Source organism: Onychostoma macrolepis, chromosome 14 (assembly GCF_012432095.1).
Source record: "Onychostoma macrolepis isolate SWU-2019 chromosome 14, ASM1243209v1, whole genome shotgun sequence".
Lineage (NCBI taxonomy): Eukaryota > Metazoa > Chordata > Actinopteri > Cypriniformes > Cyprinidae > Onychostoma > Onychostoma macrolepis.
In genome coordinates, this window is record NC_081168.1 from 23,749,810 (window position 1) to 23,768,685 (window position 18,876).

The 18,876-nt window shown below is 39.4% G+C and overlaps 1 protein-coding gene and 2 pseudogenes across 9 annotated transcripts in view; all 3 read right to left on the reverse strand.

Moving 5' to 3' along the window:
• The window catches only part of LOC131553682 (protocadherin gamma-A5-like), a 4,425-nt pseudogene extending 3,784 nt beyond the window's left edge, over positions 1–641 (reverse strand).
• LOC131553664 (protocadherin gamma-A11-like) overlaps positions 1–18,876 on the reverse strand; it is a 165,336-nt gene that overhangs the window by 78,878 nt on the left and 67,582 nt on the right. The window contains exons 1-2 of one of the 9 annotated variants that reach the window (XM_058798501.1): positions 5,006–7,548; positions 1,755–1,839 (exon numbers count right to left, since the gene is read on the reverse strand). The exons of 7 other annotated variants lie outside the window; for them this stretch is intronic. In XM_058798501.1, coding sequence (XP_058654484.1) covers positions 1,834–1,839; positions 5,006–7,444 — 2,445 coding nt within the window. In that variant the 5' untranslated portion in view covers positions 7,445–7,548 and the 3' untranslated portion in view covers positions 1,755–1,833. Of the gene's footprint in view, positions 1–1,754; positions 1,840–5,005; positions 7,549–18,876 lie in introns of those variants that run through there. One more of the 9 variants, XM_058798492.1, reaches the window with a different exon arrangement.
• LOC131553668 (protocadherin beta-16-like) lies at positions 1,631–4,331 on the reverse strand (annotated as a pseudogene).

Here is an 18,876-nt window from a genome sequence, read left to right on the forward strand (position 1 = left end):
TAAGGAGGACTCCTCTTTCTTTATTCAGCTCGATGTATTCCGCGCTGTCTCCTGTATAAATACGCGCTTTACCCGATTTCAGTCTCTTTAAATCTAAACCCAAATCCTGCGCTATGTTCCCGACTAAAGAGCCTTTGGCCATTTCCTCAGGAATAGAGTAACTGACCTGACCGAGAGCCGAACTGAGAGAGAGAAACCAAATAAACAGCAGTACTTGCCGCGCCATTGTTCTGTCCGACATTTTGCAGAAGACCACGGAATGGACGATTAAGCCAGAAAGCAAATAAATCGATCCTGGAAACTGGATGAAATGGTGTATATATCCAAAATTATGAAACAGAAAATTTGTAATTCCCCAAAAATTATAATAAAAACAGCATCTTTGTGATTTGTGTTGTCTCTTCTCCTCAGACTGTGCTCTCAGCTTCTGTCTCTCTCTAATAATATGGAGATGATGGGGCTGAACTGCAGCAGATCTGCTCTCTAAACTGACATATTAACCAACAGCGGCACTAAGAGTCCAGTCTGATGAACTACAGAAATAACCTAATAGAGCAGTTTTTTCCCTACACTACGAGACATGTTTTAGAATTAACTCCACATTGTAAAAATAAAATACATCCGTTGCGATTGTCAGTCAACATAATATTATTTAAAAATGAGTCATGTTTGCATGATTTCCTTTAAACAAATAATAAAAGTAACAAACAAATAAACTAATAAATAAAATAAAAGTGAAAAGGACTAGGAATTGAACTAGCACAAACTTAAGTGTGCGCTTAATGGAATAGTAGAGAGAAACTTGAAATATATAAATATGAACGAATACGATACTTTTAAATTCTAAACATATTGCGAGACTGGAAGGACGCAGAAGTTCCAGAAGATATAACGAAGGGAGGTGGGGGAAAAAAGTAGGCAGAAGAATCCAAGACTGAAACTTTCAGCACCACGGCCAGTTACCATGAATTTGAATTTGAGTTATGCTGGTGTTCACAAGCATATATGAAAGATACTCAAAATAGTCTTCAAAAACGCATTGTGGATTTAAAACTGTAAAATACGGATAAGGCAGATAAACCACTTAACAGAGTAGAAAGATGGTCATTGCAGGCGTTTATGAAGACCGGAAATGTCTTAAAGTATCAACACGTGATTCTTAAGATTATTTAACCAACCAAATATTTTTAGAATCACATAACTACACATACATCTCACAGACTGCAAAAAAAGGGGGATCACACCTAATACTTGATAAATTATGTATTGTATTAAAGAAAGTGATTGAAAACACAAATAATTTGGGAAAGTTACATAAAGGAGGTTGAAGTACGCATACATGACCAGGTAAAACTGGCAATGGGCCAAATCTTGCATTAAAAGCACTAAAGCTAAAACCAATGTAACAAAAGAAATACAAAATAATCAAAAATACCACATTAGATCTGAAAAATTAACACAAGAAAATAAACAGAAGGAAAATAAGTCAAACTACACCAACGATGCCGTCATGAAAATGACAGACTAATTGTGTGAGAATCAATTTGCTTGTTGGATTGGAAACATTTAATATATATATACGGTTTGAATGCTTTTGCAGTCAAAAAAGTTGTTAGCTGCTACACAAACTCTAAATTAAAATTCTCACCTGATCACCAAAGTCTTCATTGATATGTTTTCCTCTCTGCGCATGCGTGAGTGTCTGTGTTCCGCTGGTGTCCAGACTAATGATGCTTTCACTGCAAGGTCTGCCGTATTTCAGATCACTCTTTCTGGAGTCAGTGGTTCTGCAAACCTCATAATTGTACACGTGCTGTAAAGTTCCTGTGCCCCCTACGTCTGCGTAAAGAGGCGGATAATAAGGAATAACTGGAAGATTCGCTCCAGATTTGTAAAACATCCGCTCGCGTCTCCATCTGTAGCATTTGACTGACAGTATAGCGATGATAGACACGATAAAGAGAAACGAAACTACAGCCAAGGCCAAGACCAGATAGAAAGTCAGGTTGTCGTTGTAGTCCTTATCGTGCGGAAAGTCAGTGAACTCGAGAGCACTTCAGGAAGCTGTCCGCCACCGCCACGTTAACATTGACTGTAGCTGATCGAGAGGGCTGCCCGTTGTCCTCCACTACAACAGTGAGTCTTTGTTTCACAGCATCTTTATCTGTCACTTGGCGCACAGTTCTTATTTCTCCATTCTGTAAGCCCACTTCAAACAGCGCCCTGTCTGTGGCTTTCTGTAGTTTATATGAGAGCCAGGCATTCTGTCCAGAGTCCACATCAACAGCCACCACTTTAGTCACCAGATAACCCACATCTGCAGAACGAGGCACTATTTCAGCCACCACAGAAGCGCCTGACTGGACCGGATACAGAACCTGAGGCGCGTTGTCATTCTGATCCTGAATCGTTATTTTCACGCTCACGTTGCTGCTGAGAGGAGGAGAGCCTCCGTCCTGTGCTTTTACGCGGAACTGGAAATATTTGATCTGCTCGTAATCGAAAGATCTCACTGCGTGTATGACTCCACTATCAGCACTAACGGACACTAACGAGGAGACGGGCACTCCGTTAACCGACGAATCCTCCAGTATGTAAGACACACGGGCATTCTGGTTAAAATCTGCGTCTCTGGCTCTGACTGTGAATATGGAAAGACCCGGTGTGTTGTTTTCTTGAACGGAGGCCTCATACGAGCTCTTGTCAAAGACAGGCGCGTTATCATTCACATCTGATATCTGTAAGGAGACAGTGACGCTGCTGGAGAGAGAGGGCACGCCCTCATCAGCGCAAGTCACACTGATGTTATACTCAGACTCGCGCTCTCGGTCTAAATCACCATCTGTGACTAAACTGTAGAACCCATCGGGCGACGACTGAATGACGAATGGAACGTTTTCATTTAAGTGACAATTAACTTTTCCGCTTTCATTCGAGTCTACGTCTTGAATATTTAATATTGCTAAAACAGTGCCAGATTTTGAATCCTCTGATATCTGGCTTGATTTTGAAATAATATTAATAGTGGGATTATTATCGTTTGTGTCAATAACGTCAACAATTATTTTACACGAATCCGTATGACCGCCTTCATCTCGTGCCTGCACATCAATTTGATAATACTTACTTGTTTCATAATCTATGCCCCCGAAAAGCTTTACAACACCAGCATCAGGATCTATTTCAAAAATATTTGTCGCTTTGTCCGCAGTACTTGAAATGGAGAATGATATTTTACCATTTGAACCTTGGTCAGCATCAGAAGCGTCAACCGTAGTTAAAACTGTGCCTTTTGGAGAATTTTCAGCTATGCTAGTTTTGTATACGGATTGTGAACACACGGGTGCGTTATCATTAGCATCTAAAACTGTAATATGTATCTTCATTGTACCGGACATCTGGGGCTCGCCTCCGTCGAATGCTGTTAAAAGTAAAGAGAGATGATCTTTTTTCTCTCGATCTAAGGGCGTTTGGAGAACCATTTCGATGGCTTTATTTCCATCGGGGAGATTCTGAAATTTCAAAACAAAATTATCTGTCGGTTCTAAAGAATAACTCTGCAGACCATTTCCACCGACGTCATGATCAATAGCACGCTCCAATATAAATCTGGCTCCTGCTAAGGACATTTCGTTTATTTCGAATGTCATCTCACTCTTACTAAACATCGGTGCATTGTCATTTATATCTGTGACCTCAACTGTAACGCGGTACAACTGCATAGGATTTTCGAGAATAATCTGAAAATGTAGCGCGCAAGGCGTTGTCTGTCCGCATAGCGCCTCTCGGTCTATTCTCTCTTTGATAAGGAGGACTCCTCTTTCTTTATTCAGCTCGATGTATTCAGCACTGTCTCCTGTATAAATACGCGCTTTACCAGATGTCAGTCTCTTTACATCTAAACCCAAATCCTGCGCTATGTTCCCGACTAAAGAGCCTTTCGCCATTTCCTCAGGAATAGAGTAACTGACCTGACCGAGAGCCGAACTGAGAGAGAGAAACCAAATAAACAGCAGTACTTGCCGCGCCATTGTTCTGTCCGACATTTTGTTGAAGACCACGGAAGAGAAGATTAAGACAGAAAACAAATGAATCCAAAAAGCTGAAGGAAAGCATAAAAATATCCAAAGTGAAAAGTGGTAATAAAATCTGTAAATCCTAAAAAAATTATAATAAATACATTATCTCTGGGATTTGCCTTCTTTTCAGACTGTGCTCTCAGCTTCTGTCTCTCTCTCTAATAATATGGAGATGATGGGGGTGGAACTGCAGCAGATCTGCTCTCTAAACTGACATATTGACCAACAGCGGCACTATGAGTCCAGTCTGACGAACTACAATAAAATAAAATAAAAAAAAAAAAAAAAAAATACACGTATACCTCTTGTTATTATTATTTCAGACGTCTGCCGTTCCAATCGCGACGAATCAAAATAAAATATAAACATTTCAAAAGTAAAAAAAGATACAGTATATAATAATATATAAATATATACAATATAAATACATTAATTAACATACATTTGGACTGCAATAAACTTCTAGAACAGAAATGTGCGGTTGGTTAGTCTTTAAATTGTCATGCATGCCTAATTAAATAAAATAAAATAAAATTACGAAAAACAAATTACAAAATGATAAGTAAAAATATAAGCAACATGAGAAAACTATATTTTTCTAAGGGAGAAAAACGGACTGTCATAAGGAGGAACATCCCACTGACAGTATTTCAGCACCATGGTCAGTGAATCAAGACATTTTCTACACAACGGTTTTATATAATGAATATATTACTCATAAATCTTATGATAACTATCTAAAACGACAAAATGGGGTGTAGTTTCACTTTGTTGAGAATTACTTGGTACCAAACAAAAAAGCGTGTTTACGGAAAAGCACGCAAGCAACGGTGGACATAACAATAGTTCCACAAACAGATTTCATATATGTACACACATACACGAAGAAAAAAAACTTCTAACAGATACCAATAAATAAATCTCACCTGATCATCGAAATCTTGATTGGTTGGCTTTTCTCTCTGAGCATGCGTGAGTGTCTGTGTTCCGCTGCTGTCCAGACTAATGATGCTTTCACTGCAAGGTCTGCCGTATTTCAGATCACTCTTTCTGGAGTCAGTGGTTCTGCAAACCTCATAATTGTACACGTGCTGTAAAGTTCCTGTGCCCCCTACGTCTGCGTAAAGAGGCGGATAATACGGAATAACTGGAAGATTCGCTCCAGATTTGTAAAACATCCGCTCCCGTCTCCATCTGTAGCATTTGACTGACAGTATGGCGATGATAGACACGATAAAGAGAAACGAAACTACAGCCAAGGCCAAGACCAGATAGAAAGTCAGGTTGTCGTTGTAGTCCTTGTCGTGCGTAAAGTCAGTGAACTCCGAGAGCACTTCAGGGAAGCTGTCCGCCACCGCCACGTTAACATTGACTGTAGCTGATCGAGAGGGCTGCCCGTTGTCCTCCACTACAACAGTGAGTCTTTGTTTCACAGCATCTTTATCTGTCACTTGGCGCACAGTTCTTATTTCTCCATTCTGTAAGCCCACTTCAAACAGCGCCCTGTCTGTGGCTTTCTGCAGTTTATATGAGAGCCAGGCATTCTGTCCAGAGTCCACATCAACAGCCACCACTTTAGTCACCAGATAACCCACATCTGCAGAACGAGGCACTATTTCAGCCACCACAGAAGCGCCTGACTGGACCGGATACAGAACCTGAGGCGCGTTGTCATTCTGGTCCTGAATCGTTATTTTCACGCTCACGTTGCTGCTGAGAGGAGGAGAGCCTCCGTCCTGCGCTTTTACAACGAAACTAAGCTGTTTAATTTGCTCATAATCAAATGAACGAACTGCGTGTATTACACCATTCTCTGAGTTTATGGACACATAAGAGGAAATCGGCGCTCCACCAACTTGAGTATTTTCTAAAAAATACGACACTCTGGAGTTTTGATTCCAGTCTAAATCTCTCGCAGTTACACTACATATGGACAGACCTGGTTCGTTATTTTCAAGAAGGTGTGTTGAATAGCTACTTCGATCAAAAATTGGTGCGTTATCATTGATGTCAGAAACCTTAAGGCGTAGTGTCGTTGAGCTCGAAAGTGCAGGTGAACCTGAATCGCTCGCGGTCACTGTTACGTTATATTCTGAGTGAGTTTCACGGTCAAGGAAAGCATCTGTGATCAAATTATAATAGTTAGAGAGAGATGATTTGATGTTAAATGGAAGGTTTTCATTAATAAAGCACGTAACCTGTCCATTTCTCCCAGAATCAAAATCTTTTATATTAACCACTGCAATTGTTGTACCTGGAGGCGCATCCTCTGCTATGGGGCTCGAGAGAGACATGAGGTTGATTACGGGCGCGTTGTCATTTACATCCACTACTTCAATTACAAGCTTACTTGTACTAGTCAACCCTCCTTGGTCTGTCGCTTTAACTCTAATTTCAAAACGTTTGTCTTTCTCAAAATCAATATTTCCTAAAACAGACACCAAGCCAGTGTTTTGATCAATGCTAAAAATACCTCTCGAATGTTCTTTCAGATCAGATAAGGAAAACGTAATGTGTCCGTTTGACCCACTATCTGCATCTGTGGCATTAACGGTAGTAATGTAGGTGCCCTTCGGTGCATTTTCCATCACAGACGCCCTATAAACTGTCTGGTTAAACTCTGGCGCATTATCATTAGCATCTAAAACAGTAACATATATATTAACAGAGCCAGACCTCTGCGGGTTTCCGCCATCTACAGCGATCAGCTGCAGAGATAGATTAGGATGCTCCTCCCGGTCTAAAGCTTTATCAAGAACCATTTCGACATACCTACTTCCGTCGGGATTTGAGTGTTGTTTTAAAACGAAATAATTGTTCCTTGTGAGAACATAATTTTGCAATGAATTCAATTCTACATCAGCATCATATGCACTTTCTAATGCAAAGCGAGAACCAGGAGTCGCAGATTCGCTTATTTCAAAATTAATTGTACTTTTCTCGAATACAGGAGAATTATCATTAACGTCTATGATTTCAACAGTTACCTGATGCAGTTCAATTGGGTTCTCAAGAATTATCTCGAAGCTGAAGCTGCATGGTGTGATGTCGCCACAAAGCTGTTCTCGGTCTATTCTCTCACTCACGACAAGAATCCCTTTGTCTGTTCTAAGCTCTGCGTACTGGGTGCTTTCTCCTGTAACGATACGCGCTCGACCCGTTCGAAGCCTTTTCAAATCGAGCCCCAGATCCTGTGCTACATTACCAATAAGCGAGCCTTTACTCATTTCTTCAGGTATGGAGTAGCGGATTTGAGAGATGGCAAAAGGAATGTAGCACGAGATGAAAAACAATACTTGCCAATGCGGTTGGAAGAAAACACGCCATCGAGTGCATCCACTTTGATAAAAATCCTTAACAGCCATACTGATTGGCAAGCAAGTTCACCATTAATATTCCAATATGATAGAAGAATATTCCAAGGCAGGATTACAAAAATGTTTTGTATTCGTTTGGAAGAAAAAAGACAGTCACCGTCTCACCAACCCGTAACGAATGAAACAGGAGTCTGCTGCGTCACAGCGCGCACTGATGGGGTGGTGCTATGTTTTACTGTGAGGCAAGCCTACTGCACATAAAGTATTTCACTGACCAACAGCGGCCCTTAGAGTCCAAAATAAGCACTAACAGAACACGTACATTTAAAGTAAGAGAGAGGAAAAAAAAAACTAAAAAAAAAAAAAAAATGATGTAAATCGACAGCAGCGCTGTCCACTGAGGAGGTGCTGAAATATATACAAACTCAGCGCAAACACGTAAAGACAAATGAGTAGAATGCTGCACAGGTCCAAAGTTTCAAAGTTTACCACATTACCATATTACATTAATTGAGTACACAACAACAACAGCAGCAACAATGATAATAATAATTTCTCACCTCTACCGGCGAATCTAATTCATCCAGCATGTTTTCATCGATGGGCGCGCGCTGCACTGTCAGTGTAGAATTAGGATCCACTATCAACACGTTCTGACTTGCAGGTCTGACAAACTTACAGTCACTTCTTCTGGAATCGGTCGTTCTGTAAACCTCATAATTATAGGCGTGCTGCAGAGTTCCTGTGCCAACAGTGTCCGCGTAACGCGGTGGATAATACGGAATAACTGGAAGATTGGACTTGTAATACAGTCGAGATTGCCTCCACTTGTAGATTTTAACAGATATTATGACGACCAAACATGTTATGAAAAGAAATGAGACTGCGGCCAAGGCCAGGACCAGATAAAAAGTCAGGTTATTGTTATATTCCTTGTCGTGAGTAAAGTCAGTGAACTCCGAGAGCACTTCAGGGAAGCTGTCCGCCACCGCCACGTTAACATTGACTGTAGCTGATCGAGAGGGCTGCCCGTTGTCCTCCACTACAACAGTGAGTCTTTGTTTCACAGCATCTTTATCTGTCACTTGGCGCACAGTTCTTATTTCTCCATTCTGTAAGCCCACTTCAAACAGCGCCCTGTCTGTGGCTTTCTGCAGTTTATATGAGAGCCAGGCATTCTGTCCAGAGTCCACATCAACAGCCACCACTTTCGTCACCAGATAACCCACATCTGCAGAACGAGGCACTATTTCAGCCACCACAAAAGCGCCTGATTGGACCGGATACAGAACCTGAGGCGCGTTGTCATTCTGATCTTGAATGAAAATGTTCACGGTTACGTTGCTACAAAGCGGAGGAGAGCCGCCATCCTGCGCTTTAATTGTTATTTTAATGTTTTTGATCTGTTCATAATCAAAAGAGCGGACTGCGTGTAGAACTCCGCTCTCAGCGTTAACAGAAACATACGTTCCTACAGGAGACCCGCCCAAGTCACTTTCTTCTAGAATATAAGATATACGAGCATTCTGATTTTCGTCCGGGTCACGAGCTCTGATTGTAAGAATAGAAACACCAGGTGAATTATTCTCTAGCAAGTATGAATTATAAACACTCTCCTGAAAAACTGGGGGATTATCATTAACATCAGTTACTTTCAAATTAAATGTTTTTCTGCTTGTCAGAGGCGGCTTTCCGGAATCAGTGGCGATGACAGTGATGTTATATTCTGACAACTTCTCACGATCTAAAATAACATTTGTGACTAAAGAATAATAATTTCTTAAAGTCGATTTTATTGTAAAATCGTCAGATCCTTCGATAAAACAATTGACTTTGCCGTTATCATCAGTGTCTGAGTCTTTAACATTTATTATTGCAATTGTGGTACCGGGAGGAGCATTTTCAGATACTGTGCTCGAGAAAGACATTGTATTAATGACAGGTGCATTGTCGTTTACATCAATGACCTCTAATGCAATTTTACTCGAATCAGTTAATCCACCCTGATCCCTAGCCTCGACTGTAAGTTCAAATTTAGTATCTTTTTCATGATCAATTTCTCCAAGAACAGAAACAATGCCAGTGTCGCTGTCAATGTTAAATAGCTGCGCAGCGGCTCCTTTTTGTTTGTAGAAATTGTACGTTATTCGCCCATAAGAACCAGCGTCTGCATCTGTGGCGTTAACAGTAGTAATGTAAGTGCCCTTCGGTGCATTTTCCATCACAGATGCCCTGTAGACGGTCTGGTTAAACACAGGTGCGTTGTCATTCGCATCTAAAACAGTAACGTCTATATTAACAGAGGCAGACCTCTGCGGGTTTCCGCCATCTACAGCGATCAGCTTCAGAGATAGATGAGGATGCTCCTCCCGGTCTAACGCTTTCTGTAAAACCATTTCCGCGTATTTACTGCCGTCTGGATTTGAGTGTTGCTTTAAAACAAAATGATTATTAGGCGATAAAATGTAATTCTGCAGTGAGTTCAGGCCTACATCATGATCATCTGCACTTTCCAATAAAAAGCGTGAGCCCAGTGTTGCAGACTCGCTAATTTCGAATTTTAATTCTTTGTTCTGAAAGGAAGGCGCGTGATCATTTTCATCCAATATTTCAATAGTAACTGGGTGTAGCTCCATTGGGTTCTCTAGAATTATCTCGAAGCTAAAGCTGCATGGCGTGACGTCGCCGCAAAGCTGTTCTCGGTCTATTCTCTCACTCACGACTAGAATCCCTTTGTCTGTTTTGAGCTCAGCGTACTGAGTGCTTGCTCCGGTCACGATACGCGCTCGACCCGTTCGAAGCCTTTTCAAATCAAGCCCCAGATCTTGTGCTACATTACCTATGAGCGAGCCTTTCTTCATCTCCTCCGGAATCGAATATCGTATCTGTCCTCTTGTAGTGTAAATATAACAAGAAAGAATCATCGATAACAGCCACATCATTTTCCATCGCCAAGATCGATGACCCCACTGAACCATAGTCACAAGGCTAACAAATTGTACATCCAATCAATTAAAAAGTTGTGATGTAGTCCAAGATGCCGTGCGGAACAATATATATAATGAAAAATGTTTTGCAAACCTTGGTGCCTCCTGCACGCAACCCTGAATAAAAATGTCGAGGCAGCCTTGCCCTTATCTGCCACAAAGTGAGAAAATGGGGAGGAGTGAAGACTGCTGAATGACGAAGCACACCATAAAATGTTTTACTGATCAACAGCGGCCCTTGCTGTTCAAAATGAACCAAAGCACTACGAAATATGTGAAGTATAACCAATTTTAGGACATCCTTCATACTATATATATATATATATATATATATATATATATATATATATATTTATTTATATATACACACACACATACACACTGATATACACACAGACACAATTCATACTTCTAAATCATATTCACATCGAGGGTAAGAATGATTGAAGCGAGGCTATAATTGTCAGCACCATGGACAGCGACACAGCACAGGCCGTTTAAATGTTACTTTTAGCTATAATTCACATTTCACAACATTGCAGACTACTAGTGTATACTATCCTTTGAAAGCTATGTTTAGGGGAAAAAACAAATCACATTGTGCAGACTTACCAGTGTACTGCCCGCTTCAGTGCAATCGACGCTGTGTTTCTCTTTTGGAATTGTTTCGGTTCCACTTGCATCAACACTCATCAGACTTTGACTGATGGGTCCGAAATACTTAACATCACTTTTCCTGGAATCTGTGGTTCTGTAAATTTCATAATTGTGAACGTGCTGCAGAGTTCCTGTGCCAACAGTGTCTGCGTAACGAGGTGGATAATACGGAATAACTGGAAGATTGGACTTGTAATACAGTCGAGATTGCCTCCACTTGTAGATTTTAACAGATATTATGACGACCAAACATGTTATGAAAAGAAATGAGACTGCGGCCAAGGCCAGAACCAGATAAAAAGTCAGGTTATTGTTATATTCCTTGTCGTGCGTAAAGTCAGTGAACTCCGAGAGCACTTCAGGGAAGCTGTCCGCCACCGCCACGTTAACATTGACTGTAGCTGATCGAGAGGGCTGCCCGTTGTCCTCCACTACAACAGTGAGTCTTTGTTTCACAGCATCTTTATCTGTCACTTGGCGCACAGTTCTTATTTCTCCATTCTGTAGCCCCACTTCGAACAGGGCCCTGTCTGTGGCTTTCTGCAGTTTATATGAGAGCCAGGCATTCTGTCCAGAGTCCACATCAACAGCCACCACTTTAGTCACCAGATAACCCACATCTGCAGAACGAGGCACTATTTCAGCCACCACAGAAGCACCTGACTGGACCGGATACAGAACCTGAGGCGCGTTGTCGTTCTGGTCCTGAACGTTAATGAGAACTGTAGCATTTGAACCGAGAGGTGGAGACCCTCCATCTTGCGCTCTCACATGTATTTTAAACTCTTTCATCTGTTCATAATCAAATGATCTAACCGCGTGGATAATTCCATTGTCTGCGTTAACAGAGAAGTACGATGACACAGGAGAACCATTTACATCTGTATCTACCAGGTAATACGCTATACGCGCGTTTTGCCCTGCGTCAGGGTCTGTTGCTTGAAGAGTCAGCAGAGAAACGCCGGGAGAGTTATTCTCAAATATATAGGTTTTATATTCGTGTTGACTAAAGGCTGGTGCATTGTCGTTAATATCAGTAATATCTAAAGAAATAGTTATTTTACTGAATAATGAGGGGCTGCCCTCGTCTGACGCAACTAATGTTAGGTTAAAATTGGAAACTTTTTCTCGGTCTAGTGGTGCATCGGTGACCAAAGTGTAGTACTTACGCGGTGATGGTTTAATTGTAAAGGGAGAATTTTGTTCTAAAGTTAAGCGGACCTGTCCATTTTTACTGGAATCTAAATCCTGGACGCTTATCAAAGCTACAACTGTGCCGGGCGGAGAATCCTCTTGTATTTTACCAGAAAAAGATGTCATTGTTATAATCGGGCTGTTGTCATTAACATCTACAACATCTATGAGTAATTTACTTGCGCCGGTTAGACCCCATGGATCTTTAGCCTGCAAATTAAGTTCATATTGCTGAACTGTTTCATAGTCTAAACTGCCAGTGAGTGTTACGTCACCAGTGGCTGCATTGATTTGGAATAGGTGTGCCGCGTCCTCTCCCATATGAGTAAATGAATATGTGACATTGCCATTGTAACCTTCGTCTGCATCAGATGCACTTACTGTAGTTATCAACATCCCTTTTACTGCGTTCTCAGCTACACTTGCTTTATATACTGTTTCAGTGAAAATGGGTGAATTATCATTGGCATCAAGGAGTTTAACGATTATTTTAACGGTTCCAGAGCGCTGCGGGTCTCCACCATCAATAGCCGTTAATACAAGTGAATGCTCGCTCTGTTTCTCTCTGTCTAGCAGCGACTGCAACACCATCTCTGCATATTTACTGCCGTCCGAGCGACTGTGTTGCTTTAAAGCAAAATTATCAGTAGGTTTCAGACTGTAGCTCTGAAGAGAATTCAAACCAACATCTGGATCAGTCGCTGTGTCTAACAAGAAAATAGTGCCTATAGGTGTGGACTCGCTAATCTCTAAAATTATTTCTTTCTTAGAAAAAACGGGTGCATGATCATTGATGTCTTGAATCTCGATTGTGATCGAAAAAAACTCGAGGGGATTTTCAAGCAAAATCTCAAGACCGAAACTACACGGAGATTTTTGTCCGCAGAGCTGCTCACGGTCTATTCTCTCTTTTACCACCAAATGTCCTTTTTACGGTTCAGCTCGACATATTGTCTACTATCATCAATAACGAGACGCGCACGGCCAGAAACCAACCTTTTTACATCCAAACCGAGATCCTTCGCCACATCTCCGACAAACAATCCTGGTCTCATTTCCTCTGGAATCGAATAACGAATCTGCCCGGTCACGGTGTTCAGCACGAATAAAAGGAAAATGTAGAATCCTACTTGCCATTTTACACACCGCCTCAATTGGAGTCCTTTGTTATCCTGCATCCTCCAAATGTTTATAATCCAAGCAAATTACAGTCATACACGTCCAGTTTTCAAATATTCGAACATTTAAACTATTCTCTTCTGTATTGTTAAGAGGATCCCAAATCTTAGATTCCTTCTAATGTACAAACAACAGCTCGACGTCTTTTCTCTATGCTGTTTGACGCAATGCCTTCTATACGCAGTTGTTTTGCTTTGCTCACTGTCGTCTCCCTGGGCAACAGCACCTCTCACAGTCAATGAGCAGCACAACAGCAGAGCTGGACTGCCCAGCATAAAAGAAGAAAAAAAGTGAGCTACACTCTCTGAAATAAAGGTAAAAAGCTGCCCCTGGGGTGGTGGCTTATCAAAAAGTACACCTTTGTACATAAATGGTTGATATTAATACCTGACGCCCCAGTGACAGATTTTGTACCTTTATTTCTGGTTCTGTCGGTTGTCATTGCTGATCAGAAACTCAATAGCCAGTAGTTGGTGCAACAAAAAAAATCTTTCATTGTGATTATCTCAGTGCAGGAATGGAGACATGAAATCAAATTACAATGCAGAATTACAGAAAGTGAATCCAACCAGAGTTTACCAATTACAGTTTACCACCAACCAATAACACCATTTACTCTATAGCGTTTAACAAGAGTTTAACACAATTTTAGGTGCATCTATTCCTGTACATTACACTAAAACCTCTTATTTAATCAAAATAATGGAATGTGTAAGATCAAGCCAGTCAGATGTGATTCTAGTGTCTATGCTAGCAGATGACCTACATTTGAAAGGATAAAAATAAGTGGAGTGTGATCTCCAAAACAGACATATCTGATTGTCAAAGCCTTGTAGTAATCAAAAATAAATAAATAAATTCCTTAACACTATACAATAAGTTTGAATCTGTCAACATACAACATATACTGTATATATACAGTGGTGGCCAAAATTGTTAGAACACTTGGCATATTTAAGAGGTTTCAGTTGTTTTTGTTGAATTGGCCATTACAATACCCATGAAATGAACTATTGCCAGAACTACCTGTGACAGAAGGAATCTGCTGGAACATTGAAAATGATGGACTGGACCCCTCAAAGTCCAGACCTCAACCCCATCCAGCAAATGTGGGGCGAGTTGGAAAATAAACAGGACAGATCTATTCTACATTCAAAGGAAAGCCTTTGGCTTGAGTTGCAGAAGGCATGGGATCACATTAGTGTTTAAGCTCTCAAGAAATATATTGACACTATGCCAAAGAGATGTGCTGCTGTAATTGCTGCAAAAGGTGGGCATACCAAACATTAAAGTTAAAAGTGGATAAATATTTAGAGGCAAAAAAGGTCAATGTTTTCAGATCTGTCAGGTGTTCTAACAATTTTGGCCATCAATACACACACATAAGAGAGATCATACAAAATGCATGTCATTTTTTATTTAGTAGTGTCTTGAGTAAGATATTTTAAATAAAAGATGTTTACATATAGTCCACAAGACAAAAAATAGCTGAAATTATTCAAATAACCCCCTTCAAAAGTTTGGGAACCCTTGGTAACATGGATGATCCACGACTGTTTTTTTTTGTTTTGTGATGGTTGTTCATGAATCCCTTGTTTGTTCTGAACAGTTAAACTGAGCACTGTTCTTCAGAAAAATCCTCCATGTCCGGCAGATTCTTCAGTTTTCCAGCATCTTTTGCATATTTGAACCCTTTCCAGCAGTGACTGTATGATTCTGAGATCCACCTTTTCACACTGAGGACAATTGAGGGACTCAAACACAACTATTAACCCAGACCAATTTCTCCTTATAATAAAATGATGGGGCATATAAAATACCAAATGGACCACTTATAAGATGTTTATGCAGTTGTTTTTGAAATACAACCCCTCCTTGTGAAAGACCTGTAATGTTACATATATATGACATTGGGCGTTTATGATAAATTTTTCATGTTACATATATGTTACATTGGTCGTTTATTTCTCAATTTAAAAAAAAAAATAAATTTTATAATTCTTTTGGCTAAATAAGTTTTTTTCTGTTTATTTACTTTCAATGACAACATCAAAATGATTACATTTCTGGGAAGATAAAACAAAAACCTTTTTCAGAATTAATATAGTTTTTGCATTTTATTTGCTTTGCCACAACATATTTCAAAACTACATAACTGTGACCATTAAATTTTACAACAACTCTTATGTAACATGTATATGTAACAGGTATATGGTTTAACCAGAAATTAGTTTTTAGATTTTTTTTTTTTTTCCACAACTTGAAAATGTGCAAACTGAATAAAAATAAATAACTACCTTAGACTGTAGGTCAACGTTAAACATGCACATAGATTTGTTAAAATATGCTTTGAAATGAGCAGCAGAATATATATAACACTAAAATAATTGAATCAGCTAAATTAATTGAGCAGCTCATTTTTACCATTTTTCTTAATGTGACAAATACGTCACATTGAAATTCCACCTACTTTTATAAGGTTAATAGCCTGATGTGACATATATGTCACCACAATATCTTTGTAACTTGTTTTATATCAATTTGCTCAAGAAAAGTATTAAAATCAGGTTAAGAGTAATATAGGATATGTTATTAAAACATTAGAATTGTTGCATGGATTGAAACATACCTTGTAACAAAAACAGGCGTTTTTAAAAATTGCTGACACTGTAACATGTGCTAACCAGACAAGACACCATTTTGGAAATGTTGCCATGGCAACAAAAAATGCACACATTGTCACATGACTGAACCTGGGTGTTCATTATATGTCACTTAGGGACTTCCTGAGTTGAAAATGCTTTAAAAAGACCTTTCCAGATAATCACCAGTGTTTGTGACACCTGCGTCACCGTGGGTTCTTATAAAAGGTTCAAACATTCACTGATGCTCCAGAAGGAAACACAATGCATTAAGAGCCAGGGGTGAAAACTTTTGAACAGGATGAAGAGGTCCACATTTTTCTTATTTTGTTGAAATATCATTTTTTTTCCATTTAGTACTGCCTTTCGGAAGCAACAGAAGATACTTGCATATTTCTCAGAAGACAAATTAAGTACAATTTACCTTGATCTTCAAATTTAAACAGTTTTCACCCCCGGCTCTTAATGCTTCGTGTTTCCTTCTGGAGCATCAGTGAATGTTTGAATCTTTTTTAATAGTTGTGTTTGCGTCCCTCAATTGTCCTCAGTGTGAAAAGATGGATCTCAAAATCATACAGTCACTGCTGGAAAGGGTCCAAATATGCAAAAGATGCTTGAAAACTGAAGAATCTGCAGGACATGGAGGATTTTTCTGAAGAACAGTGCTCAGTTTAACAGTTCAGAACAAACAAGGGACTCATGAACAACCATCACAAAAAAAAAAAAAACAGTCATAGATCATCCAGGTATCCACATACAGTAAGAACCAAGGGTTCTCAAACTTTTGAAGGGGGTTATTTTAATAATTTCAGATATTTTTGGCTTATGGACTGTATGTAAACATATTTTATGTAAAATATCTTACTCAGGACAGTACTAAATAAAAAATAACATGCATTTTGTATGATCTCTCTTATTTTGTTAAAATTATTCACAATTCACAATAATTCACATATATATATATATATAAAAATATAAAATAAATGCTGTAAAAACTGATTTTATTGTTAATTCATTGTATCCAATGCATTAACTAACTTAGCCTTATTAAAGTGTTACCAGAAACAGGATGTGTGTTATTGTGCCGGTATGTGGTTTTGGACATTGCAGTTGATTTGAACACATCAACTGTGTAGATGCATAAAACATGAGCAGCACTAAAGAGGCTGCATAGTCATACATACTCAGTGTGATGAGATTGCATTATTCAGACTCTGTGTCCCATGATGCATTTTAATGCTGTAAAAGTGGGCCAGAGCCCAGCCTTAAAGCATAGTGACACACTGCTGCAGCAGGAGAGGAGAGCCAGAGACCTATATAGGGCACCCCCCCACACACACACACACACACACTCACACTCACACTCATGCAGTAAGATGATGCAGTGTCTCTGACACAGTTTCAGCTAACCACCACAAGATGGAGCACAGCGCATACTGTATGATAACATTCAGTTACTGAACTGAACATAACTAAACAGTTCATCAGAAAATGTTTAATTTAAATGACAGAGAGAGAGAGAGAGAGAGAGAGAGAAAGAAAAAGACAAAGTGTGCAAGGAAGTAAAAAGAGCTTCCTGTGAACTGCCAACTGTATTTTATTTAACAATAGCAGTAAATAAAATGTTTCTTACCTAAATGGAGATTGATTTGTTTCCATTCATCAGGATGGACAGCACGCCATGGAGGGAAGAAAAGAGAAGAGAGAATAATTTTAAAAACTAAATTTACATTTCCTGAAGAAAATGTGTTTTGTTTGAAGCACTTACACTGTACGCAATAGTAATGCTGATGCTTTCCTTGGCAAACACCATTAATTAAAAATAAATAAACATAATAAAGATAAAAGATAAACGAGAGAGAGACAAAAAAATAAATAAATAAAAAATAAAATCACACACCAAAGTGCACATAAAACAGGTATAAAATACAGCTTAAACCAGAACTCTCTGACAACTGTATGACATATCAACTGTAAGGATGGTGTCATCATGATCTCCATTTTGACAAAACAGTGTGCACTGAACAACACAGGAGTATGTGGGGCATGTGAGGAGACACACATTTCTGCCTGTCCTTAAATCCCTTCAAGAGCTTTCATGTAGTCATCTCTGCCTTGTGTGCAAATCCACTATAGCACGACAATCAGATTGGATTACAAAGCAAAACTGGATTGTACTATGGTCTGTGTATGTTTTAATATTTTGCTGTCAATTTTCTCTCATCCTCATACACAAAGCACCCTTCTCACGTGTGCAGCAGAAGTAGGCCTGCCTAAAGCAACAATTGAACCACACATGGTTGAACATTAAATAGCACACAGTTGCTGGCTGGGAAATGTGCAGCGCTCTGAGGATACAGATCTGCAATACAGACTCATATATGTAACATTTAACTACATACATATATTCCATATAATTTGCTTTTCAGGGTTATTTATTCATAACTGGCATGCATGACAACTACTGTTAAGCCAACACCCACATTCAATTAATAAAACACCTTTGCTGGGGAATTTAAGCAGTATATTAACCATCACCAGATCTGATGATAATTGAATCCACACTTATGTCACCTGAAAATCCTTAAATGAATCTCAGAAAGACACTTGGGTGAAATAATTTGGAAATTCTTCCCAATCTCTCTTTTGTAGCCTTATTGTGGCGTAATGTATGCTTATGTGTCCAGTTAAATCCATGACGTGTTACACATTGCAGATGAACTCAGTGCACAAATGCACAAATATCTGGCTGTTTAGAGAAAACATTACTATCCGTTTGGACTGTATATTCAATCATGCAGACCCGGCAAAAACCAATATA